We start from the raw sequence: 26,575 nt of genomic DNA on the forward strand, positions 1-26,575 counted from the left end.
ATTCTGTAACAAGCCGCCACCTGGAAAAATACCAACTCTATTTATAAGTTTTGTCAGACCTGCAGCATTAATATTTCAGTCCTTTTGGATCATAGCTGAGTTTCCTAATTCCTTTTGATTCATAAGTAAGCACTAGAGACAAGACATTTCATTTTACAGCTTAATAATCTTTGGAAATAATGAAGCTGATACATTGTTAAAGTTCATTCACTGCATTGTACATACAAAGAGTCATACGCGTTTACAAGGCAGTATGACTAAGTGGAGATGCTTGATTCTAAATGTGTAAAACATCTATGATTCATTATACACATTGACACAAATTACCACGGGGCACACAGTCACGTCACATCAAAATCCTACAGAATGCAAGCCATTTATCAAGCTAATGTGCACCTGTTTGCAATTAATTACTGAACTGTGTGGGCTGATGTAAGGAAGACCTCTCCATACGACGGAAAATGAGTTGTAAAATAGCTGCAAGGAAACGTTGGTGAATAGTTCAAATGATCTCTTTACCAGGATTCACATAGCTTTCAATGGGATTATAGTGATTCTACTCTGAAGTATTAATGACTTTTCTCTAATCTTTATTCTGCTCCAAGTTCATTCATTTTCAAGCAAATTTTGGATTTCCATTACTTTCGGTTGCAATTGGGAACTTTCATCTGTACATGGAGCTGGAGCCACTCACCAATCTCAGTCTTAGATTTTCAGACAATGAACATCAACGAAATGTGTCCCATTGTGTGGGCAGTTTATGTCACTTGTGTGTCACTTGTGTTCTAAGGCCGAAAGCCACCGCAGCACAAATGACATGATATTCCCTACAGATAACAACCTTTAAATTGTATTAAAGGGGTGTGGGATTAAAGGGGTTAGCTTGGTAGAAGTAGTTGTGTGGACCCAAACAGTGAAGACAAGGATATGCAGCAAATTGGTTTATTTAGAAAAAAACAGGAACATAAATAAACCTTGACTTCAGGCACAAAAATGAGGCAAACAAAATATAGCCTTAACTTCAGGAAAAAAAAAAAAAATTAAAAAACCTGCTCGTTTGAGCCACTAGCCAAACAGAACTGATAACCTAACTATACATGTGGCTTACTTCCAGCCACATTAATAAAACAAATGCAATATTGTCTCACTGGACTCAGGGTTACAGGACAGACCCGCACACCTCCTCTCACCCCATGGAACTGCGCTGGAGTACAGGATCAGCAGCCTTTTTCTGGCCCAGTAATGAGCCAAGGACTCACACCTGGGCTGAGGCCTACTCCATATCTGCCCTGGATCACATATGTCCGAAACCTGGGGTTGATATATCTGGACTCCAACACTCTGCCTGTCACCTTCTCACAGGGGTTATAAAAGCAATTTATTATTGTACAGTGTATTCAATACCAAATATGTGCACATCTACTAATATGTATACCACTTACTTTGTAGGGCTGATTTGTAGATTTGCACTGCACAGCCTGGGGCCAGAAGTCTCTGCTCTCTGCTGCTGATAATCTGGACTCCGGGTCCCTTGACTGACCCAAGCTATACTTTATATACAAGCAGCAGGAGTAGAGCTGGGTCAATCCCAGAGACAGATCAGCAGAGTGCAGATACATCTAACCACACACAGAACAATGCATGTTTGAGATTCATGGTGATTGGGCAGAAAATATATCAGAAAGGGTGTTCATATGGGGAAATGAGTACACTGCGCAAAAATTCATTAGACGACATAACCTTTTTTTTTTTTTTTTTTTAAATAAACTGTTTATTTAAAGAATTTTATTATTTAAGGAAATCCACAAAGCGGAGAGCGGGCGCAGGTGTGAACCCGTCCTGACCTGCTGACTACACATGGTCATGTGCATGTAACCCAAGTATGTGGCAGCTAACCCACTACCTGTATAATAATTGTCTCACTAGCTCAAGGCCAGTTTCCCTTGTAGCCTAAATGCCGCGTTTTACAGTACTTGCAAGGTGAATAGGATTCTGGCTTATATCTGCAGCAGACATGCTGTGATTTCAAAAAACTTTGCCAATGGTAGGCTTTTTTTGCAGCGCTGAATCTGACGTGGATTTCACACCAAAGTTAGCGCCATTTTCCTCCCAGTGAATGCACCCTTAGACTGTCCATATTACAATGATACCAACTTTTAGTTGGCTTACATTGACCTAGAATTTTTTTTACTCAATTTTGGCACATTCTTGAGGCATTTCTGCATATTTTAGTCACATCCAAATGTTTACAAAGTCTAAAAACCTTAATCCACACTAGATGTGCCAAGGTAAGCCACACAGCCCCAAGTTGCACGACAAATTCACCAAATAGGCACCACATTTACTCCAGTGTCGAGTCCACAATTGTAAAGCTAAGCACATTGTTCTTAGGGTAATACAGGACAACACTATGACATGTCACAAGGAGCATGCACATGTGGACCTGCCATGTTGCAACAGATTTACCTTGCAGCTAAACCTAGGAGAGATGTCTAAGAGACTCAATGGTATTTACTGGGGGTGTAACTTGAGGGGGTGCAGAAACTGCAGTCGCACCGGGGCCCAGGAGCCTTAGGGGGCCCATAAGCACTGGCATCAGCATTGAGATTGCAGCTTCCATCTAGCCCATAATCCAAGGAGACCCACAGATTACCCCTAACCATACTAAGGTTGATGAAACTCCTCAGCACCCGTAACCATCACTATCAAGAATTGACTGTAGGGATGAGGTAGGGGGCCCTGGACAAAAGATTACACCCGAGCCCACAAGACTTTAGTTACGCCACTGGTTTTTACCATTTAATTCCCTGTACAGTGATCAGCTATAGATATCAAATAGACATCATTGACCAGGCACAAAGGCAGAGTTAAAAAAAAAAATAAAAAAATAAAAAAATTCTGTCTATTGCTCCAGTTTTTCCATTAACTGTGCTATTGACTCCAATATAAAGAACAAAAAGTCAAAAAAGTTACCCTTTGAACAATAAAGGATGTCAATGTTTTTACACTGGAATAGTTAGAAATATATAAAGAGACAATTGATAGCAACTTCATCCATAAAATCTGTTAGCATCTGTAGCACAGTACATGTCGTCTCCTTGACAAGACAGAATAGAAAAAATGGATGCAATGGACGGTAAGTCATACAGGGGAACATGGTATGGGAAACAATGAAAGGTGCATTTGAATGATCTCATTAAATATGACGGTGTCAGTTTTAATGTCTATTTCTGAAGGCCATTTGGTCACAAAAAACAGCAACAATGGAAAATTGTGAACAGACCCGTACAAAAATATTTTCAGTCTAAATAATGGGCAGTGAGAATACTAAATGCATGTCATCATTGAATGACTTTTTACATATATATTCCAATATCAAGATGGCTGCATCTAGTGGTAACAATATTACTTACAATATTGCACAATGAATCAAGATATTCCTAAGAGAATTATTAGGCCATACAGTAGATCAAAAGGTCTTGATTAGAGATGAGCGAACAGTAAAATGTTTGAGGTTCAATATTCGTTTCGAGTAGCCCCTCAATATTCGACTGCTCAAATCGAATATCGAACCCTATTATAGTCTATGGGGGGAAAATGCTCGTTTCAGGGGTAGGCAACATTCGATCAAATTATACTTACAAATCCACGAGTGAGGGTCGGGCTGGATCCTCCGAGAAGTCTTCTCCGTGCAGCGTCCCCGCGGTATCTTCTGGCTCTGAATTCAGTCTTCCAGGCATCAGTCCTGGGCAGAGCCAACTGCGCATGCCCACACTACAAGCGGGCATGCGCAGTCGGCTCTGCCCAGGCCCGATGCCTGGCAGAGTGAATTCAGAGCTGGAAGACGCCGTGGGGAAGCTGCACGGAGAAGACTTCTAAAGGTAGGAGAACAACCAGCGTTGATTGGCTGACTGTATAGCATTCGGACAATCAATGCTGGTTCTCCATCAAACTTTTACATTCAAATAGCGAATAGTACTCAATCGAGTACGAGTATTTCAAATACCGTAGTATTCAATCGAATACCTACTCGCTCATCTCTAGTCTTGATGTAATGATGTAATAAGTATCAAAAAATGAGTCAATAAATGTATGTTGCGTATCTACATAATTATGCTGCTCAGTATATTTTCAATCCTATGCAAAGGTTTGTGTTGGAATACATAGTAACATTTTCTTGTAATATTCTTGCCTCAGTCCTCATTCACATCTGCGTTGGTATTCTGTTCGGGGAAGTCCGCATTGGGACCCCCCCGAACGGAATATCAAACGCATTTACAAGTGGTGTGCCAGTGAAAACACACAGACCCCATAGACTATAATGGGGTCCGTGTGCTTGCCGCGAGATCTCTGCAAGGAACATGCAGACAGGAAAGTACTTCACAATCTACGTTGCTGTCTGCATGATTCGTGCAGGCAGCACACGGACCCCATTATAGTCTATGGGGTCCGTGTGCTTTCACTGCACACTGCTTGCACTTGCTTTTGGTAGTCCATTCGGGGGGTCCCCATGTGGACTCCCCGAACGGATTACCAAATGCAGATGTGAATGAGGGGGTCACATGTTTTAGATCTTCCCTTAAAATTCAATAATCTCATCCAAGAACTCTGAAGACCATTCCAAATCCTTAAAGTTTTATAGAGGCTAAGGCCCCAAGTAGCTAACTGCAGTCGAAAAAATGCTGTGGAAAAGACTGTTGTGGGAAACGCATTGCGATTTTTCCGGAGTCTTTTTCTTAGAAAGTCCACAGAGTTTTCCTCTGAGGACTTTCTGTGTCTATTATACCTATATGGAAAACGCAGTGTGCATAGCCAGAATCCCATTCACTTTGCAGGTACTGTAATATGCAGAGTATCACTGTGAACAAAATGCAGCGTATTTGCCCGAGCCTTCAGATTAATTTTGTAGTTTACAATGAAAACTGAGGTGATCACCTACATTTGCAGTGAAACTGGTTTTCTAGTGGGTTGGTTCACTCAAAGAAATGGTTGGCATGCATAGGATATTCTAATGTTGAAAATTTGAACCAGAAAGTGCCTTAAATTTAGATATGGACTTGTTAGAAAGAAGATTGTAGGACTTCCATTGCCTTTCAGGATTTGTTAATATTAAGTGGCTTTGAGCTGCACAATATTTCCTCATACCCGCAAAGAATAACAAAACAACTGCCAAGTGCGACACTAACCAAGGAGTCTAACCTCACATTCATGCAACTGGGTTTTAGCCATGAAACTCGGTCTGTGTGTGGACAAAGTGCCTCACTTGGCATACTGTTCAGACCAGTAACTCAGACCAATACACACGGCTACAACCTGATCGTGTAAATGTGGGGTAAAGCTGGCCGTACACATCCCAAGATTTTGGATGACCATCATGCAGCCATCTAATGATGATGAGATCCTTCATCTGACCAATCCCATAGGTTGAACAGTTATTTAAAAAAAAATTCTACACAAGTTGGTTGATTCAACCAGACATTTCAGTTTTTGTCTGACATCTAGCAGAAAACATTCAGTATGATCAATCTGTTATTTGCAAAGTCTGTTGTTAGTCTTCCATGAACAGGCATTTGCAGCATCTACGTATCCGATTGTCAAACGGACATTGGTAGAAGAAAATCTGATGTGTAAGGACGGGTTCACATCTGCGCCCGGTCTCCAGTTTAGCTAGTCCGGCCAGTTTCAATCCTCTGCTTCGCGAAACTAGACAGGAGACGGAAACCCGGCGATCAGCTTTCAAACCCATTCACTTGAATAGGTTTACAAAGGTGACCGCCCGTGTGCGTCTTCTGCCTGTACACAGGGAAAACGTTTTTTTTTAACGGGATCAAAGTCCTACATGTTCGACTTTGTTCGGCTAGAAAAACAGGTTTATCCGCGGACAGGCAGAAGACACACACAGACGGTCACCTTTGTAAACCCATTCAAGTAAATGGGTTTGAAAGAAGATCGCCGGGTTTCTGTCTCCTGTCAAGTTTCGCGGGCAGAAGCCGGAAGCCGTCTGAATTGGCTAAACCGAATACTGGGCGCAGATGTGAACCTGGGTTTTGCTTTGACTCTACTCACAAGACTATAGCAACTCAAGCCAAGTATTGACAACCTTTATTCAGTAGTTCAGAATATTTGTCACATACTGGTCGATCAGATTATCAATATTATCTTCAAGGCATGATCACAGCATGAAAAATCAGGTGCCTAAACCCAAACCTTAGAAAATTTGATCACAAAACTGATCCAATCAATTCTATGGGGTCATCAGTGTCAACAACTGCTCCATACAACATATATCATTAAAAATATGGGACAGTATAGAGAAACTTGACTGCCTTACACAGCAAGTTCAGAACTTGAAAAGTGTATGATTATTTTGGTTTGATTTGGTTTGATTTGCATACATTGATGTCACAGTACAGCCAATACACACAGTGAATTCATAGCACAGGAATAATGCACACAATGGTGTCACAGTACAGTAGTAACGCGAACAGTGATGTCACAATACTGGAATAATAAACACAGTGATATCACAGTACAGGGATAATGCACACAGTGATGTCACAATACCTGGATAATGCACATAGTGACATCACAGTACCTAGATAATGCATACAGTGATGTCACAGTACAGGGATATTGCACACAGTGATGTCACAGTACAGGGATATTGCACACAGTGATGTCACAGTACAGGGATATTGCACACAGTGATGTCACAGTACAGGGATATTGCACACAGTGATGTCACAGTACAGAGATAATGCACACAGTGATGTCACAGTACAGCAGTAACGCGCACAGTGATGTCACAATACTGGAATAATAAACCCAGTGAAGTCACAGTACCTGGATAATGTACACAGTGATGTTACAATACCTGGATAATGCACATAGTGACGTCACAGTACCTAGATAATGCATACAGTGGTATCACAATACAGGGATATTGCACACAGTGATGTCACAGTACAGGGATAAAGCTCACTATGACATCATAGCACGGAAAAAATGCACATACAAAAAAATGACTGCCTACATTGTGACATCACATCATACGAAGAAGGTAATTATAATGACAATAAGTATTGCAGGAGAACACATTTCCTTCCATCATCCATAATTATCACAAGGTCTCGGTGGAAAAGGATCCCTCGGTTGTCGGGCCCAATGGCAGCTGCTATGTCTTCTCCCCTGGTAAGTACGCCCATTCATGCAACATTCCTCTATGACCGCAGGACAAGGGAACACTAGGACAAACAGTTGAGCTTGGCTCAAACAAAAAGAGAACTGTCCAGATATAGCTGTAATAAGTAACTCTGGTTACAATTCCCAAATGAAATGGAAGACACAATAATTCTGCTAATCTGCTAAAGCAATTTATCGTAGAAATTGGTAACTATGGCAATGGTTTGGCTGGATCAAGTAGTTGAACTATTAAAAAAAAGTTAATTTGTTTCGGTTTAACAAGAATATACAGTATTTTCCAGACAATTCATTGCCATGGATACATTCAGTACATGAAACATAAAGCCAAGCATCTTTCAGCAGAATAGGAATATCCCGTGATTAAATAAGTGGGCATTACAAATTTGTTACACAATACGTTGTGTTTGTATGTGGGCGCTATGGACTGTACTTTGTCTGACGCGAAGCAGATTTCCCATGTTGTAACCATAACCATGTGTTCATTTTTTGGCTAGACAAATATTACAGCCACACGATTCACTAATATTTGTATTTCTGTCTGGTTTACAAGGCCTTGAGGTGATAGCCATCTTTACACAATGGGGGAAATTTATGACTAGAGATGAGCGAACACTGTTCGGATCAGCCGTTCCGAACCGCACGCTCCCATAGAAATGAATGGAAACACCTGGCACGGCAACCGGCCGCCGGCAAAGTGTACGTGCCAGGTGCTTCCATTCATTTCTATGGGAGCGTGCTGTTCGGAACGGCTGATCCGAACAGTGTTCGCTCATCTCTATTTATGAACAGTGGAATTATCAACACATTCATAGCACCATTCCCTGCAGACAGTACGACTCATATATAATGGTTTCCAACTTCATGTATACCAGATTTCTGGCGTGAATGATAATAAATCCAGTGGAACCAATGGCCCTGACCCATTATTTTAGCTGCAGCTCGATTTGTTGGGCCTTAGTCTTAAGAAAACAAATGTAAGGCCCCTTCTGTCCCTTCTCAGCCTTGCCTTGTACTGTTCCTCCATTACTTGTCTTAAAAAATTATAAAATTGACAACTGGGTGTTACCCTTTCCCTTGACATACACGGTCTGGACCATGAGCACTGACTGGACAACTGGTAACAGCCAGTCGGTAATTTATTTCTAGTAGGAATAACTGGCAATGGCATAATGCAGAGTTATACGAAACGATGCTTCAGAATTATCATTTCATGTGCAATCCAATTATTTTCTAAAACAAACATGACAGGAATAATTGTAAGATGGTTCGGATGCAAATCTCAATTAGTTGTCTGTTCTTGGTTTGCATGAACAGTTGTGTAGATAGACGTGGGAAGGGGGGGAGAGATGTATTCAATCCCTATTCACGCTGCCTATGGGCATAGCTCTGTGTGACCTGCCTGAGATGGGTTGTTGTTACTCAGGTTATATTGTATATTGTGTTTGCACATGATTTGCACAGTGTAATGTAATGAATGACATGAAGGGATATTATAATTAAGGGACAGGAGGTGAGGCTTTCTGATCAGTCTGTACGTGGCCTGGTCAGCCTGAAGGCACTATGGCACCCTTGAACGGTGGTAAATATTGGACTCTGTTGAGGGCAGGTTCACATCTGCACCTGGTTTAGCCAATCTGGACATCTTCCATCTTCTGCCCTGCGAAACTGGACAGGAGACGGAAACCCGGTGGTCAGCTTACAAACCCATTCACTTGAATGGGTTTGCAGAGGTGACCACCAGTGTGCATCTTTTGCCTGTCCAAAGGGAAACCATTTTTTTAATCAGACACAAAGTCGGACATACAGGACTTTGTGTTCGGCCAAAAAAAACGGTTTCCCCGCAGACAGGCAGAACACACACACAGGCGATCACCTTTGCAAACCTGTTCAAGTGAATGGGTTTGAAAACTGACCACCGGGTTTCCGTCTCCTGTCCAGTCTCAAAGGCCAAATATGGAAACCGGTCGGATTGGCTAAATTGGAGACCGGTCGCAGATGTGAACCTGCCCTTAGCAATAGTACAGATACTGTGAGGCAGGCGTCATCCCCCACTACAGCTGAATTATGGTGTCTGTGGCTTAGGGCTCAGACTACTGCTAGTTTCTTGTTGTCCAGTGTTGCATCTGTTACCACCAATTGCTCAGATTGCGGGGGTGGGGGTGGGGGGTAGGCTAGAGAACAATTCCACTCAGAATGAAAGCTGCTCCTACTCAAGTATACAAAGAGTTGGAGTTGGTAGAGGTAGTGAAATGTGCTCTTTAATCTTTTAGATGCCAACCTCTATTGCAACAGTGTAATCTAAGATGTGTCACAGTTGTACTAGCCCCCAGATGAGTTCTGATAGCAGCTGTGAATAGCCAATGTGTCTGGCATCTATGAAAGTTTATGAGTCCCATCAAGAAGGTTGCATGTCAATGTCAAACTGACCCATATAATATTCTGCTATACAGAAGTATTGCTATGTACTATATGTATCATCAGATATTTGTATGCTAAAATAAATTAATAAAATAAAAAGTTATCAAAGGTTTTTAAAAATGTTTAAATCTCATTCACATTCCTAGTGTTTTTCTCTGCTGCATTTCCACAGAAGTAAAAAATGTTTTTTTTATGTTCCACTCTTAGGCTCAGAGTGTTTTACTGTGCAAAAGTAATGATAAAAGAAATGGTAAAAAAAACTCTACCGTATATACTCGAGTATAAGCCGACCCAAATATAAGCCGAGTCCCCTAATAAAAAAAGTGGGAAAACTTGGGGCCACACGGTGTCTCGGTCGTTAGCACTGCAGCCTTGCAGCACTGGAGTCCTGGTGTTCAAATCCCACCAACGACAAAAAACCATCTGCAGGGAGTTTGTATGTTCTCCCTGTGTTTGCATGGATTTCCAACCCATATTCCAAAAAGACATAGGGAAAAATGTACATTGTGAGCTCTATGTGGGGCTCACAATCTACACAAAAACCCCAAAAAACTGGGAAAACTTATTGACTGGAGTATAAGCCGAAGGGGGGAAATGGCCAGAGTTGTTGGGTGCAGTAGACGTTAGAGAAGGGGAGGGGGTGTTTTGGTTGACTGTCTATTACTTTCCCTCACTTGGAATTCAGCCTGGCTGAATATAGTGTATCTGCAGTGCTCCTATTAACCCCTTCCCGACAGAATAGGAGCACTGCAGATACCCTATATGTAGCCTGGCTGTAGTCAGGCTGAATTCCAAGTGTGGGGGGAAGGGGACCCAGTCTCAGGGAAGAGGCAGTTAGGAGGCAACTTTTTTTTCCCGCTACGGCGTTTACTGTACAGTAAAAATATTTTTATAGATTTGTACAGCGGGCGTTTTCAGACACAGGGATATCTAACGTGTATGTGTTTCACAGTATTGGTTATTAATTATATGTGTTCTAGGGAAAGGGGGAAGATTTGAATAATTAATACTTATTTATTTTTATTTTTTTTACTTTTTAAATGTTTTTTTTTCTTTTGCATTTATTAGACCCCCTAGGGCCTTGAACCCCAGGGGGTCTGATCACTAGTGCAATGCATTACAATGCATAGAGCAGCCTGCAAAAGAAAAGCACTGCAGGCCTTTACAGCCTTTACAGAAGCGCTGAGGGGAATCCATGGCAGGAGCACTGAGGGGTGGACCTGAAGGAGAACCTCGGCCGGCCGGACCCGAAGGGCAACTGCAGCCGGCCGCCGGCAGAAGCGCTGAGGGGAATATAATATCTCTGATTGCAGGCATTAGCTCCAGCATTACCGCTGTAAAATTTACAGCGAAGGTGCCAATTGGTATGGTGACCGCTCTGGAGCAGAGCGGCGCCATTATAGTTACAGACCTGGCATACAGACACCGGGGCAGGTGCCAGGCCACAGCATCACCACGCTCCTGCCAGGCTATTATTTGTTAAAAGTTTTGAGCAACAGACACTAGCTGGTCCGTCTGAAATTTCCATTCATTTCAATGGGATTTTATCTTGTGTCCGTTTTGTTCAAGCGGGCTAAAAAATCCTACATGCAGAACTTTTCTGTCCATTTAAAAAAAAGGAAGCAAGTGTACATTATTTTTGTAACACTGAAATCTATGGGCAACGGACTTCTAATGGACAGTAACTGATAGCCACATTAACATCAGTTAGCATCAGTTAATGTCCGTTATGATAGGTGTCTGTTTAGTTTTTTTTTTAAACGGACACCTTCATAACTGAGGTAGCTAAACGAGGACCTCTTTTATCTTAAATTGGACAAACCGCGCTCTCATAGGTCAATGGACGTCAATCCAATCGGTGGTTATGATAATAATCAGTTTTATTGATGGATAAAAGCACAACGCGTTTCGGGACTTACGTTCCCTTTTTCAAGTGCATTAAAAAGGGAATATGTTGCTTTTACATTCATAAAGCTCCTGGAATAACTAGAGACTCTCCATTGTTATCTCCATTGTATTGACGTCTCTGCTGACGTACAAGGATAAAGACACTGCCTCCCTTAAGTGGGTAATAGGTGATAATAGTAGTTGTGATTACTCACAACCCACAAAGGTAAGAGGCTAATCAGGCCTTACCCTCTCTCTATATATATCCAATCTTTGAACTCATCAACAATAATACACTATTGTGCCGCTCGACGTTCTTCCTTGTTGTGTTTTTTGACCTTCATAATAGAATCCAATGGTAGTGTGAACCCTGCCTTAGAACTTTGCACTCACCAGAAGTTCAGCTCTAAGTGGGCACCATGGCACGCTTTATCTAAAGATCCTAAATGGGCACACCGGTGGGAACCCTCTGGATATTATGTTATCCTCTGAGACCCTTGGAGCCTTGCTCTCAGTATTCATTATCTCCCTCCCCCACTACATTGCAACTCCCTTTGTGTCCCTAGTTCCTCACTGTTAAGTTATGTACAAGCGTTACTGAATACTTTGTTTGTGACTCTAACGCTGCATGTTCATTTGTGTTGTTTTGAAAATCCAATAAAATGTTATTTCCAAAAAAATAAAATTAAGTAATGTGAAAAGCAAATCAAACATTAAAAGTGATTATTTATTGCATTATCCAGTGTGATAAGTTTGAAACAAAATGGATATTATGTAAAGGAAAAAACATACAAAAATAAATTCAAGTAAATTCAAAATTATTCAAAAACTGATCTTATGTTATTTTTGCTGATTCTCATTGAAACAATAAACATTTTTGGTTGGCATTCACCCAACATAATCAAGTGTGGTACAGCTGGAGAAATGTTCCCCAGATGGCTATAACTTCTCCAAGTTCTATTAAAGTAACAATCCACTAAGTCTTTACTCTCTTGTGGTTTGTTGATACTTACAACTATTCTTATGAGAAATGAAATATGCAAATAAAAACTATTCCTAGTTTTTTCACATAAACTTCTAGGATTGCCACCAGGTTTTCCTTATTCTTAAAAGGCCAAAAAGTCCACGCAACTTCTACAGTAAAGATAAGCATACTGGTTGTCACCCAACTCTCCAAAAGGCAAAAATAAGAACAAACTGGTAAAACGGGGACCATTTATTTGATATTTTTGCAGTTTAATGTTTTTATTTTACATTGGATGGTGGTTCTAAGGAGCAGTGTCGGACTGGGGTGTCTAGGGCTCACCAGTGGAATTGTTTCTAGGGATCCACCGCCAGGACCCTGCAGATCAGCGGTACCGAGACACGGCAGCTTAAGGTAATAACATATCAGGAGCCATGCTGTTCACCCGTCATACAATGTGCAACACTGCACTACCTAAACCTATTGCTACATCCTGTATGGCAAGTGAGCAGCGTGGCTCCTAGAAATGTTACCAATACCAGTAGCCTCGCTGTCCTGGAAACTGATCTGCAGAGGTCCTGTCTGTTATATCGCGGCAAATGTAATATTGATGGCCTATCCTAAGGACTGGCCATCAATATTAGAAAGATGGATAAATCCTTTAAAGCAGTTGTCCAGGAATTGGAGCAACCCATGTGCCGGGCGGGAGATGTAAAATAAAAAAATAAGTAAACATACTCACCTGTTTCCAGCGCTCCCTTGTCCGCCACCAGTGTCCATTCAGTCTTATGCTGGCGCCTTCTTTCTGGGAGTCCTGCACTTCATGTGACCCCTGAGACCAATTAGGTACAGGATTTCCAGAAATGAGGCGCAGCCATGAGACCAAACAGACACAGGCAGGGAACAATGGGTTAATGGTTTGGATACTGATTTGCAATTTGATGTCATTTTCTAAAAGTAAAACTATCATAGAAAACAAATTACAGTTAGCGGGATGTAAATAGTATGGAGTTTTCATGCAATATTTCTTATCTGCAGTAGTCTCTGATTCCCTAGTGGTAATTATCATCCAATAAAATGGCATGATGTAATCTTATTTTTAATGGGAGTCTACCACCACCTTCACTAGCAAATTCAACCGCCACCACCATGTTACTGTTGCAGAGCACATTACAGTGATAAACCAAATACCTTTGTTATGAATATCACCTATGTAGATTTGGAAATAAACAATTTTGATGTGTTAGACAAATTAAGCAGTTAGTGCACTGGGGGCGGGGCTTCAGCCCTGGGAGCACTGCTCTTACCACTAAGACCTCTATCATCTCCTGCTTACACTGTTCTGTTGATCCTCCCACTATTATATCACACCTCCTAATTGAGCAGCAAGAGCAGTGATCCTGGTGCTGAAGGACCGCCCCCAGTGCACCAACTGCCTCATTTACATAAGACTTAAAAGTTGTTTTCTCCAAATCTACAAAAATGACATAACTAACACGTATGTTCTTTATCACTGTAATGTGCTCTGTAACATAGTGCTGAAAGCTGAATATACATGAGTAAAGTGGTAGCCTCCCTTTAACAAAGAAACTTTGGAAAGGTTCTGTCCAGCCTTCCAACCATATTTCCATTCCTTTAATAATATAAAAGAAAAAATAAAACAACTTTGCAAATAATCTTGGTTACAAATGTTGTCTATTATCTGCAGCTCCCATGCAGATCTCTCTCGCCAGTGTAGGCTGATCCCGCAGTCATATTTCCTTCCATGTGTCCATTATTTCCCAACAGTGTGCATTTGGTAGGTTAACAATGGGGGACAGATAGAAAAGACTGTGCTTACAGTTTCAGACAATGCAAGGTTTGTTTGCAGTCTGTTACCAAGGAAACATACAAGTCTGCATAAGAGCTGAGATCAAGGCTATTGGCCTTATTGTTGTGGCTTCATTATTTTTAGATGCACTGGTGACAAAAACCTGTTGCAAAATATGGTTATAACCACTCAACTCAAAGCTCTATACTATTTCATATACGGGTTAATCTGAGATAGAGAAAAAAAATTAATAATAATAATAATAATAATAATAATAATAATAATAATAATAATAATAAATTATTCCAAACATGACATGTTGATTTTGCAAATATTTTATCAAGCCTGGACATCCTTGTTCATTTTTCAGATCTTACAGCAGGGAGTCTTAAAACTAGGTATCTACCAGGAAGCCACAGGATATATGTTTATTTTCCACGTATGACCGCTGCACGCTTTACAGGGTAGCCACTAAAAAATTGGTGAATATAGTTTTCAATGATCTGCCCAATATAGAATATACAAAAGACTGGTGTAGAGCAAACGGTCCCCTTTAAGATGGTCCTATATGCTTATATGATTATTGCTCCTAAACCCAAACAGTGACTTTATAATATACTTTGTGATCGATTTACAAATCCTATCTATATACAGGTAAAACTTAAGAAGTGTGGCCATGCCCATGTGTCACCCTATATCATCATATAGGTATATAAAGTATACATAATAAAAAGTTAACCAGACTTGGTTACATAACCTTTAATTTATGGATTTAACCAAAGTAAACTCATTCAAGCAACAGAACAAGAGGATAACAAAGAAGAAATTCACAAACATACTCCAATAAGAAGACTGAGTCATTTAGATGCACTTCAGATACAGGAATAGTCTAAGTGTCATCTCTAACCCACTCTAATAATGATACTGATCACAAACACTCAATAATAGCGGAGCATATGATACTCACATCCCTTGCAGACGTTGGACCATTTTGTCATTGGATTCCTTTTTTTTAATTTTCGAAGTAGTAAACTGATTCTCCAAGGATTCAGATGCTGTAGAATCCATTGTAGGTGCCTTAAGGTGCAACAGTCGCATTGACGATAAGTCCCACCAAGTAAAAGCATTCCTTAGCCCATTGTACACCAGTAAACCAATTCACGTAAAAAGAAGCAACACCAGAACCTGTTCCATGAACGGAGTAATGGGTTAAAAGGGAAACAAGGCAGAAAAATTACGCAACTCAACTTAATAGGTAATCCTACTGTTTTGTCTCCTGTAGAATTGTGCAGTTTAAAGTATCCTCCTGCTCTGATAAGTATGAGCGGTGTAAGATGGGAAGAATACCACTGCCTGCCTGTACGCTCAAGCACTTCCCACATGCAGTTCAGTTTTACAGTTGTGCTCACTGAAGCACAAAAGCACTTTGCAATATCCAAGGATTCATTGTCATTTAGAATAAAGGAGAATTACTTAAGCTCTCCACGAGAGACAGATTTGTGGTGGGGAAATAGAAGCACTGAAGCAGGAATACAAAGAAAAAAAAAATACAAGTCGAAATGATGAGACCTCCGGGGGCAGACACAATGTTTCACATCTTTTAAGTAGACGGGCAACAAAGGGTTAATGGGCAAATTTTTTTTTTAGGCTATAAAAAAAATGATCTATCGCTAACCCCGGTGGACATGGTATAATATGAAGGCGCTTGCATGAAATCATTGTATGATTATTCATCTCTTCTTAGCTTCACCACCCAGTAGGTAAATGTCACTTATACCAATGATCACTGTTGCAGCTGCAACACAAACTGTACACCATTTATCCACTAAACCCTTTAGGTCACGCAGGGAAAAAGAGAATACCAAATAGTTCAAGCTAAACAAGTCGGCATGAGTCAGAAGTGCTTTGAAATTACACGCTTAGGCTGCCAAGTCTTTGCATTTGTTTTCCACCTGCTTTGTATAGTAAGGTGTATGGTGTTTGCTGTATGAGAGAGCCACGTTATCTGTACGCAATGAAGCCGTCTGCGAAAAATGAAGGTTAACTAGTAAATAATAATAATAATAATATATTTTTCTCTCAAACGTAGGTGGAACTAGAGCGGTTTACATTCAACTCCTATTCAATACTACTAAAACTTACAAGGGTTGTCCAGGGATTAGGGCAAACTCAGGGGTAGATGAGGTGACAAAAAATCAGACCTATGCCATTCCCTACCAGCAATTGCTGAGGCCACTGATTGACTTCAGTGGTCAGGAGAGCCTGTCCACGTCCAGCATGACAAGTTCTGGCACAGGAGAGAAAACGGGTTCGGCACGGGACAACAGAACGGTGGGGATAGGTGAGTCTGCCCCTGAGTTTGCCCTAAATCCTGGCAACCCCTTAAATAGCCAGCAACAAGCATGGAACGTCCTCCTGAACTTTCAGGCAAATATACATTGTTTCCACCAACAGAACTATGGAATCTCAGGAAATGGCAGAACTTTTACTAATGCTCCATCATTGTAATGAAAGTTTATGTTGGAGGATACAAGGGATGCCAGTCTGGAATGGCAGTATACGTGGATATTAAGAGGCCAAACTCGGTTCCTACTACTTCTGCCTTCTCATGGTCCTCAATATCATGTCACAGCATCTCCTGATCTTCATCTGATCTCTTAGATATATAAGGCTGGACCGATTTCCCATTACACATAAACAATAGGATCAGCCAAGTGTGCATGCATTTTCAATAGGGATAGGGAAGTTTGCTCCTGCAAAACACCTCTGGCAGTGGCTCATCTCCTTGAGAAGAAAAAGACTGGGCATGATGAGATCCAATATACCCATCCATTCACTCCCTCTACATTTGCCGTCAAGGAAAAGTCGTCTCGTACCCCTAAAACTGGCAAGTTCAGCCAACATACCGTACATCTAAGGTGTATGTACCTTGGTGTCCATGAAATGACAATTTCTAATGGATGTATGTAATCCTACTGATGGGGTGGACATGGTTTGTCCAGGATTGATCCATTTTTCTTTAAATTAATTGTCTATATATTTTAGTATTTTGAATCCCTGTGTTGCGACTGTTTTAATGGACCCATAAGACGACCGTGTGGGATGACAAAATGGTTTTCTTTCCATAGATTCATGATCTGTGAAAAAAAACGACATTTGAATGAATACATTAAAATCAGTAAGGACGTGTGCTCTCCATGGTGAACAAGGACAGCGAACGTCTATTACAAATGATCCTGTCAATAAAGCCTAAAGCTAAGGCCCCAAATTGCAAAAAGGCAGCAGGGAGAACTATTGTGTTTTACAGCTGTGGAAAAGCTACAGTTTTGAAAAACACAGCATGTACATTTTAGCTGTGGAGTTGTAAGCATTTTTCCTATAGATTTAATATGGGAAGAAAAAACAAACTGTAAATTGAAGCAAAAACGGAAAAACACTACAAAGAAAATGCAATGCATTTCTGTTTCTTTGTTTGGGGCGTGGAGCGTTGGCCTTATTCACTGTTCTGTATCAGTCAATATGAGTCAATCCTCACAGGATAGGGGATAAGTGTCCGATCACTGAGGGCCTGGCCTCTGGGTCCCCCAATGATAAGGAGAATGGGCACCGAAAGTTCCCCTAGTTCCTCTTTGTGAATGAAACACCTGTGCGCTTGTGGTACTGGCACTCTAGTCACTTCTATGGGGCTATTGGGACTGTTGATAAGGCCCTTCTCTGGGTCGCTATGTGGTATTCAGATATAGTTGTACTAATGAGAGTGTCACCTATTTTGGATGAAGGTGAGTGTAAAATCTTTACCTGTTCGGGTCTTTGCACGAACCTCCACTTACACGCTGCGGCGCAGGAGGCATGTTCAGTTATAATTGTCCTTGCTAAGCTGTTCTCTTTTCTACTGTATTGTATTTGCTGACTTCTGACTTTTCTTGTTACTACTCTTGGATTATAATTTGGTACTGCTTTGTCTCTCTGGCTTTGACCCTTGGTTTGCTGACTCCTCTTCTGTGTTGTATTGTCTTTTCCGTGTTCTGTGTTTACACTTATTTAGAGAAGGGACTGTCACCCAGTTGTCCCCGTCATTACGACAAGTAAGAGGAAACAGAGACTGGGTCAAATTAAAGACTCACTGTTTCTGTCTTTCTCTTCTCCCAGGTTTTAGCAGCAACACTGGGGAATTGCTCAACTAGCATTTCTCCTACAGTGAGCATCTATATTGAGGACTCTCTTTATGAGCTTCAGAACAGCTGTAGTGTATGTAAATTCTCGCCTCGTATGTGTTACCTGGGGAAAGCTGCCTTTCTTATGCAGGGACAAGGAAGTTTTTCTATCACTGGCATGGTGTCTGATGGAAAGCAAATGGTGACCCATACAATTATTTTCAAAAAGAAATCAATGTCCTGAAAGTCTAATGTCTATAATACCTTCAGAGAGTTGTGGTCAATGCGTTATATTCTGAATGGTTCACTGATATAAGTGCCGTACCCCAAGGCCGAGGTCTTACTCCATTATTATTCAGCTTATTAACTATATAGGATAATCTTCCTGTCTTTGCAGATGGCACCAAACTATGTAGTGGAAAACAGTCTATGAAAGACATTTTGGCAAATGTGGATACATGTTAGATTAATACATACTAATTATCTGTATGCACCATATGTAAGAGTTGGCAAAAACTGAGAATTACTATTGCAGAAGGATCTGCATATACAATGTAAATCAAAGACTAAATGACAATTTGTAAAGTCAATCTGCTGCTTATAAGGCTAATGGGATATTGTGGTGTATTAAAAATGTATGGACTCACAGGACAGGCACATTATAATAAATAACCATTGTTTCAAAATGTTTTGAAAAATAGTTCAAAGACATTTTGTAATAAACCCACTAAATAACTATATTCTTCTTCCTCTTATCATCTTATCTCCTGCCTGCTAAACTGCCCAATTCATTACTCAGACCAATCTACAGTGACAAGCTTGAGCTTACAGATCTATCAGGTTTCATAAAACTCCATGGAAGGGGAGGATGAGGATGAGAAGGAGCCGCCTGAGTGACATGAATACATGCTGCCTCATATAACAGTAAGAACTTGGCATCTTTATAACAGTTTATAATAAATTTTCAGATAGATTTAGCAGTATTGGGTAATATACATGTATATAAATCTGGTGGGATCTCTTAGGTCCCTTGCAGATGACCGTGGGTGAGATCAGTGTGCTATCTGAGTTTTTCTCGGATAGCTTCACTAACCCATTCATTTCTATGGGCACATGCAGACAACCGTGATTTCCACTGTTCAGTGTTCAGGCCGAGAGTCCGTCCTGTAAAATATAGAGCAGATATTCTTCTGTTCAGTGTTTGTGAAACAAACTCGTCCATAGAATCCTATGAGAGACCAAAAACTTAGGACAGCACACGTGTGATCAGTGTGCCGTCCGTTTTTGCAGACAAGCTAGGGACATCATTAAAAGTCTCCTGCGTTTTGCTTTTGGTGGATCAGCAAACTAGGATCACACATTGATGGTACACATTGATGTCCGTTTTTTGTGGACATACTGATGCTGAAGAAACACTGAATACACAATAAAGATTGTCTGTCTGAAAAAAAGGAACACTGATGATTAGTTTGCTGACCGCAAAATACACATGCAGCTAGCAGCACAGGCAACAAGGCTTAGGCTGGGTTCACACCAGCGCTGGAACTTCCGTTCCCCCTCTACACTTGAAAAATGCGGAGAGAAAACGCAGCAAGCATTATAGTCTGTGGGGTCTTTGGGTTTCAGTGGGCAACCGCTTTTTTAAGCAAGCTAGGTTCCATTTGGGGGGGGTGCCCAAGCAGACCCCCAAATGGAAACCCAAACACAGATGTGAACCTAGCCTTACTAATCTTCTCCAAGATGTCTCTGTTTTTTTAAATATGATCTGCAAACTTTCTTCACTGAAGATGGGTCTGAGCGGTGGACTAAGCAGTTTAGCAGGAAGAAGAAGGCTGATAAGAGGAGAAAGAAGCGACTTTCTTACGGGCTTCGTTTTTACAGCATCCACTGTGCAGCCAAAATGACATACTATCTGTATTCTATGTTTTGGTACGATTCCGAGGATACCAAATTTATATGGTTTTATTCACATTGTAATCCCTTAACAAAAATCCAAAACTGTGCCAAATTTTTTTTCCGAAAAGTCACCATAATCTGACACTAGAGATGAGTAGCATTCGATCGAATACCTCCCTGCCATAGGTATTCGTGTAAGCGGCCAAAGACCAAGGGGTTAAACGCATCAACTATTTGACGCACTTAACCTAGATGTTCGGCCGCTTACACGGAAACCTATGGCGGGGAGGTATTCGATCGAATACCACTCGCTCATCTCTATCTGACACCCATAAGTTTCTTTATTCCTTAGTGTACCGGGATGTATGGGGTGTCTTTTTTTGCGGTGTCAGGTGTACTTTTTAGTAATACCATTTTGGAGAATTGCTATTGTTTTGCTCACTTTTTATTCAAATTTTTATCAGAGGGAAAACAGTGAAAAAATTACATTTTGGCACTATGGAGTTTACCATATGGGAAAAATATTTTGAAAGATTTGTAGTGCGGATGTTTTCAGACACAGGGATACCTAATGTGGAGGTGTTTCACAGTATTTAAGTATTTTTATATGTGTTCTAGAATAGGAGGGGTGATTTGAACTTTTAATTTTTTAATTTTTTTTAAATATATTTTACTTTTTTTTTTTTTTTTTTTTTTTTTTTAATTTATGCATTTATTAGAGCCCATAACCATATACATACTAAATTATAATACTAAGGTACAATACTATATATCTTTTGTAGTCACTTTTTACTACATTTTAATCTACTATATCACTGAAAAGAAAAAAAAAACAGTAGAGCCCTGATCTGCATGTGCGGTGCCATCTGCATATACTGTATTTATATGTCAAGCTGCTATTTTCCTACAGAGGCTTCTGTCTTTTCAGCATGAAAATCTGCTAAGCCATTTCAATTTATGGCAAATCCTTGTGCTACAGAGTGTTATTATGGATTTTAGTACCTTTAGTAGAATAGCAACCCATTTTTTATGTTCAGATGACACGCCAATGGCAATGGATGGCACATAAAATGTTTTAAAGTGAATCTTATTGTGGGCAGTGGTAAATGAAGGTTCCTTTTTGATGGGATGAGTTTACACATAAGCTTTCTTCTCTCTTTATTGTAGGGTGACCTAGATTTACCGAAGTCCATTAATGCCAAGTTGATGTTGCAGTCAGTTAAAATAACTGTACATTATGTTGAAAGCTTTTACCAGATTATGACTGAATATCTCATGAATGTTCTGTAAAAAAAATCTTTTTATTATGTGGACCAAAGGGTATTTGGATATGAAAGTGTACGTATGTATCTGCCTGTGTATATGATGTGTATATTGTACATTTGTGTGCATAACTATTTTATATTAGAGAATATATATTTTTTATTTGAGGGGGATTTTTGTAATACTGTAATTTGCTTGGAATAAATTGGAAATTAGCGTTTCTTTTTCTTTTAAATACGCTTATTTATTATCAGAAAGTACCGTATATACTCGAGTATAAGCCGAGTTTTTCAGCACAGTTTTTGTGCTGAAAAAGTCAGCCTTGGCTTATACTCGAGTCATTACGGTACATCATAATTACAGACGAGTACTGGGGGAGGCGTTCCTCCCCACTCACACTGTACAGTGCTATAGACGCTGCTGTGAGGAAGGGCGTTCCTGACTGACTGTCAGAAATTCCCTTCTGACGGTGAAGAACTACGTTATCCGCACCGATAGCTCTTCACCGGGGGCACAGATCGTAAAAGCCGACAGTGCATTGAATTCAGTGCACTGTCGGCTTTCTAGCGGTATATAAAACCACATGTGCCCCAAGTAATGAAATGACCTCTTTAAAGGCCCAGCATTGTGACCACTACTGTGTATTAAGGTGGTTGAGACCTGTCTAACAACGGCCAAAGGTGAGAGGCCACCCATCTTTATTACCATTGAACCATTGAATAAGTGCAATATTTTCACAATTTCTATTACACAGTATCACGCTATTCACTGCTTGGTGCTGGGGTTTTATCTGTTTTATCTCGTGAACAGCAACAAACTCATGAGCAACAAAAATTCACTAACGTGCAAAGAGAGCCTGTTTGTTCCGATCCTTCAGAAAAGTTACTGTAGGATAAATAGCTGAAACAATGAATGCTGACTAAGATTGAAACGTGTCAGTGCACCAAAGTATTCTGCAAAAATTTTTCAGAAATGGTTTGAGAAACCTGTCAGCATTTAAAGGGATTTCCCAGAACGTATTAATTGATGCCCTATTCGACATCTGGGTCCCTGGCTGATCAGATGGTTGAAGAGGCTGCAGTATTCAGTTGAGCCCCGAAGCCTCTATGCTACTTACCAAGCATAGCAATGTACTTTTGTGTTCAGACTGTGTTCAGACCATTCATTTGAAACTGTGATCTGGTCATGTGACCAATGAACTTGAAGTAACGTGAAGTGTGAAGCAGATGCGAAGCTAAGGAATCGCTGCTGTTGCCTCACACACCTGATGAGTGGGATTTCCAGGTGTCAAAACACTTTAATTGATGACTAGACCGCTTCTATGGCCTGGTTCACATCAGCGTTTGGGTTTCCATTCAGGGGGTCCACTTGGGGACCGGGACTAAGAATAGGTCATCAATTAATAAGTCCTGGTAAACCCCTTTAAGGTGTTGACATGGCCATTAAATTCCCTTATTCTCAATCTGATAGAGCATTTATGACATGTATAAAACAAGTCCAATGCATACAGGTCCCACGTCAAGTCATAAAGGATATTCTGCTAACATCTTGGTGCCAAATACCACAGGACAAGAGTAGATGTCTTGTGGTGTCCACGCCTCGACGGGTCCGAGCTCTTTTCATGGTCCAGTGTGACGACCACGATATTAAACAATGAATTTAATATTTTGGCTTACGGTTGTAGATAGGTAGATAGACAACTTACCCTATGACTCCAAAGAAAGTATTCTGAGCTTGGAATCTTTCCAGAGTATTTATTTCCCAAATCCATGGGGACACCAAACTTGTTATCCAAGCTCATTTACGGGCAATTTTTTATGATTTCATGGTGAAGTAATACTTTATTGTTCTGCATTTACTAAACACATTTGGACAGCATTACTAATGAAAGTGTCTTTCCCAATAGAGACTGATCATTAGAGCATAGCAGTGGTGCATAATTGTCTACTCTTACCCATTAATTGCTAGAATGCCACAATATTTCTCACTCCCAAATGAGCACCAGTCAGCTTCAGCACATAAAGTGAACAGTTTAGTAAATCTGAGTTAATTAAACAGTTTGATGCAATTATTCGTTACAATATTCTGCAGGATGGCATAGGGATTATTTATATCAGGCCCAAAGACTGCGCATTACATCAAAGGCTCTCATATTACCTGCCTAATGTCAAATTAACCAAATTATTCAGGTGTTGGTATGTGAAATGAGGATAGGAAGGTTGAACGGCATTGTATAGCTGTTTAGCATTCACTTTGCACATGCACCTTTCAGGACTTAGATAATACAGTATATACCTCTGTTAGGTATATACTATAGCACTGAGTATCTATTGACTTTTATGGGCAATTTGTCATGTTGCAAAATTGGAAATCTAGGCCTTATTCACATGCCCATGTATTTTTTTACTATAAAAACATGGGTCATCTTTTATCTGTGAGCAGGTCAGGATTCCTCAGTTTTGCTGTCTATGTTTCATTGTATTTCTGTCAGCACATCATCCTTTTTTACATCGCTTTAAAAAACAACAAGAGGTTTATTTTGGCCCAAGTCAGTAAGAAAGGTCACATACTTGTACAAATGCCACGTTCAGACCATCACCCGGCAGTTTGTGAAAAAAAACTGTACCTGGATGGCGTCCATGTCCTGTCTGCGATTTCTACGGTCCTAATGACTTGAATGAGCATATTCTGTCGAAATGTATGAAAATAGCTAAAGCATCCTGAACATCTGAATTCACCTATAAAATTCAATTCAGGACAGCAATCACTGACATGTGAATGAGGTCTAACTTTGAAGCTTTCCCTTCCATTTAGTGTTAACAGGAGTGTTCTTGTAGGGTTAGTTGAAATGATATATATATATATATATATATATATAGTCAATTATGTGCCAAATGGTTCCTTCTTCAAACTATGACCCGTCCACCTCATTGAATCATGCCTCCTTGCCTGAACTTCTCTGGCAGTGCCCACCTGATAGGGCAGAGTCTTATAGGGGTTTTCCCATCTCAGTATTTGCCTGCAGTCTGTTTTTCTCACTTCCAGTATTTCTCTCCCCCCTCCTCCCTCTTGCTGAATGGGACACACAATACTTCTGCAGATCAGATAATATGCAGATGGTTGTACAGAATGAACTCAGTGTTATCTGTGTGTTTACATAGAGAGATAACAGACAGGGCTTTATCAGCAAACTGCAATTAGCTGAACTGATTGTCCTACTGGCAAGAGCAGTGAGTGACGGTACTTGTCCTATAGGTTTGTGGTTATAACAACACCGTTTAAACAATGGGAGGAATAAGGTCACATAGCAGGCAAACAAAGCTGAATTTCTAAAGCAATATATTTAGGAAAAGTCTTCAATTTACATAAGCTACCAGTATAGATAGGATCCTTGAGATGGGACAACCCCTTTAAAATCATCAGGATCAGTGGAGCGGCCTACTAACAGTTGCTCAGAACTGGGCAGCATGGTGGCTCGGTGCTTAGCGCTGTTGCCTCACAGTGCTGGTGTCCTGTAGTTTGTATGTTTTCCCCATGTTTGCATGGGATTCCTCCCACACTCCAAAGATATATTGATAGAAAATTTTGATTGTGAGCCTTATATGAGACAGTGACTGACAATGTCTGTAAAGTGCTGTGTAATATGTTGGTGCTATACAAGTAAGAGAAATGAATAAACTGGAGATAGTGAAAGGTCCTCTTTATAAGGTGAGAGTCCTGAATGCTGGCTGGACTTCCCTCTAGTAATGAAAAGTTTAATAGAATATTTGAAAATAGGTTTTCTAAATGAGGCAATTTCTCTGCGAACTCCTTGTTAACTCTACTGTTTTCTATGCTTAAAAGACAAATACAAATAATGTCATTGTCTTAAACTTCATCTCATACATTTGTAGTGTACCAAAATATACCCAAAAGCAGACCTGGGCATTTTATGGCCGGCGGGCCACATCCAGCCCTCTATCTATCTCTGACCAGCCTGTGTAGGGTATAGGATAAATGGCATGATAAAGGTAGATGCTAAATCTTAGTAGGTTAAAGGACCTTTGATGAGCTAAATTTGCAATAGCACGCATAGCCCACTAGATCCATTTCAATTTCTCATGTGGCGCCATGGGAAAATTAATTGACACCCCTGCCCAAAAGTATACCAAAACATAAAACTATAGCAAGCTATACTTATGCTCAAAATGTACCTCATTTTACTTTGTGTTCCAGAGCAGGTCTTAATACCATAAAAAGGAAAGTTGCAGCCATAGTAAATCATTGTAAAGATATGTTACGCACATTTAGTTTAGTAAACAGTACTTTCCTGTTTAAGGCCAGGCCCCAACGTTACGGAAACACAGCTTTTTTGTTGCTGATTTTTCTGAGTTTTTTTCAGCCAAACTCAAGAGTGTCTACAAAAGGAATGGCAAATATATAGGAAGTACTTATACTTCTTCCTTCTACCCAATTTAGTCCTGGTTTTGGTTTAAAAACCCAGCAAAAATCTGCAACAAAAAGAGCAGATTTTCTGCAATGTGGGCCCTTTGCTTAAGTAACACTATGACCTTGTCACTTTTCTAGAAGTGGCTAGGACAGGGTGTGACAAATTCCCTTATATATCTGTCACTTTTGTACAGAGATGAATGGGCCAGCAGAGAATACGCCTGAATCATAATGAAGCACAGGGGAATCTGGTGAATCCTCCGACATTGGACGGATCATGGATCGTTGCTTGGAAGTAATTCATGATGAATCCGCCCCCATAGTACTGCCAACATATGATTATGTTTTGTGCCACATCAATAATGAATTACTAGACAATGACATGCAGTTGTTTGTTTGTCATCTGGTTGTCAGCACATTTACATACACGAATTATCAGGAACATGGATTTCTACAAATGTTTGTTACCGAAAATAGGCTAAAACATTAGCCTGTGCACAGGGCCTTTAGATAGGAAGATACACATGCACCTCAGTAGCTCTCCTTGTACCA

General features: G+C 40.4%; 1 protein-coding gene across 1 annotated transcript in view; it reads right to left on the minus strand.

Moving 5' to 3' along the window:
- PDE1A (phosphodiesterase 1A) overlaps positions 1-15,681 on the minus strand; it is a 210,838-nt gene extending 195,157 nt beyond the window's left edge. Inside the window, exon 1 of the mRNA XM_075283805.1 lies at positions 15,250-15,681. Within this exon, the coding sequence (XP_075139906.1) occupies positions 15,250-15,380 (131 nt within the window). The 5' untranslated portion in view covers positions 15,381-15,681. The remainder of the gene's footprint in view (positions 1-15,249) is intronic.
- Between the last annotated feature and the right edge of the window lie 10,894 nt (positions 15,682-26,575).

Source organism: Leptodactylus fuscus, chromosome 8, assembly GCF_031893055.1.
Source record: "Leptodactylus fuscus isolate aLepFus1 chromosome 8, aLepFus1.hap2, whole genome shotgun sequence".
Lineage (NCBI taxonomy): Eukaryota > Metazoa > Chordata > Amphibia > Anura > Leptodactylidae > Leptodactylus > Leptodactylus fuscus.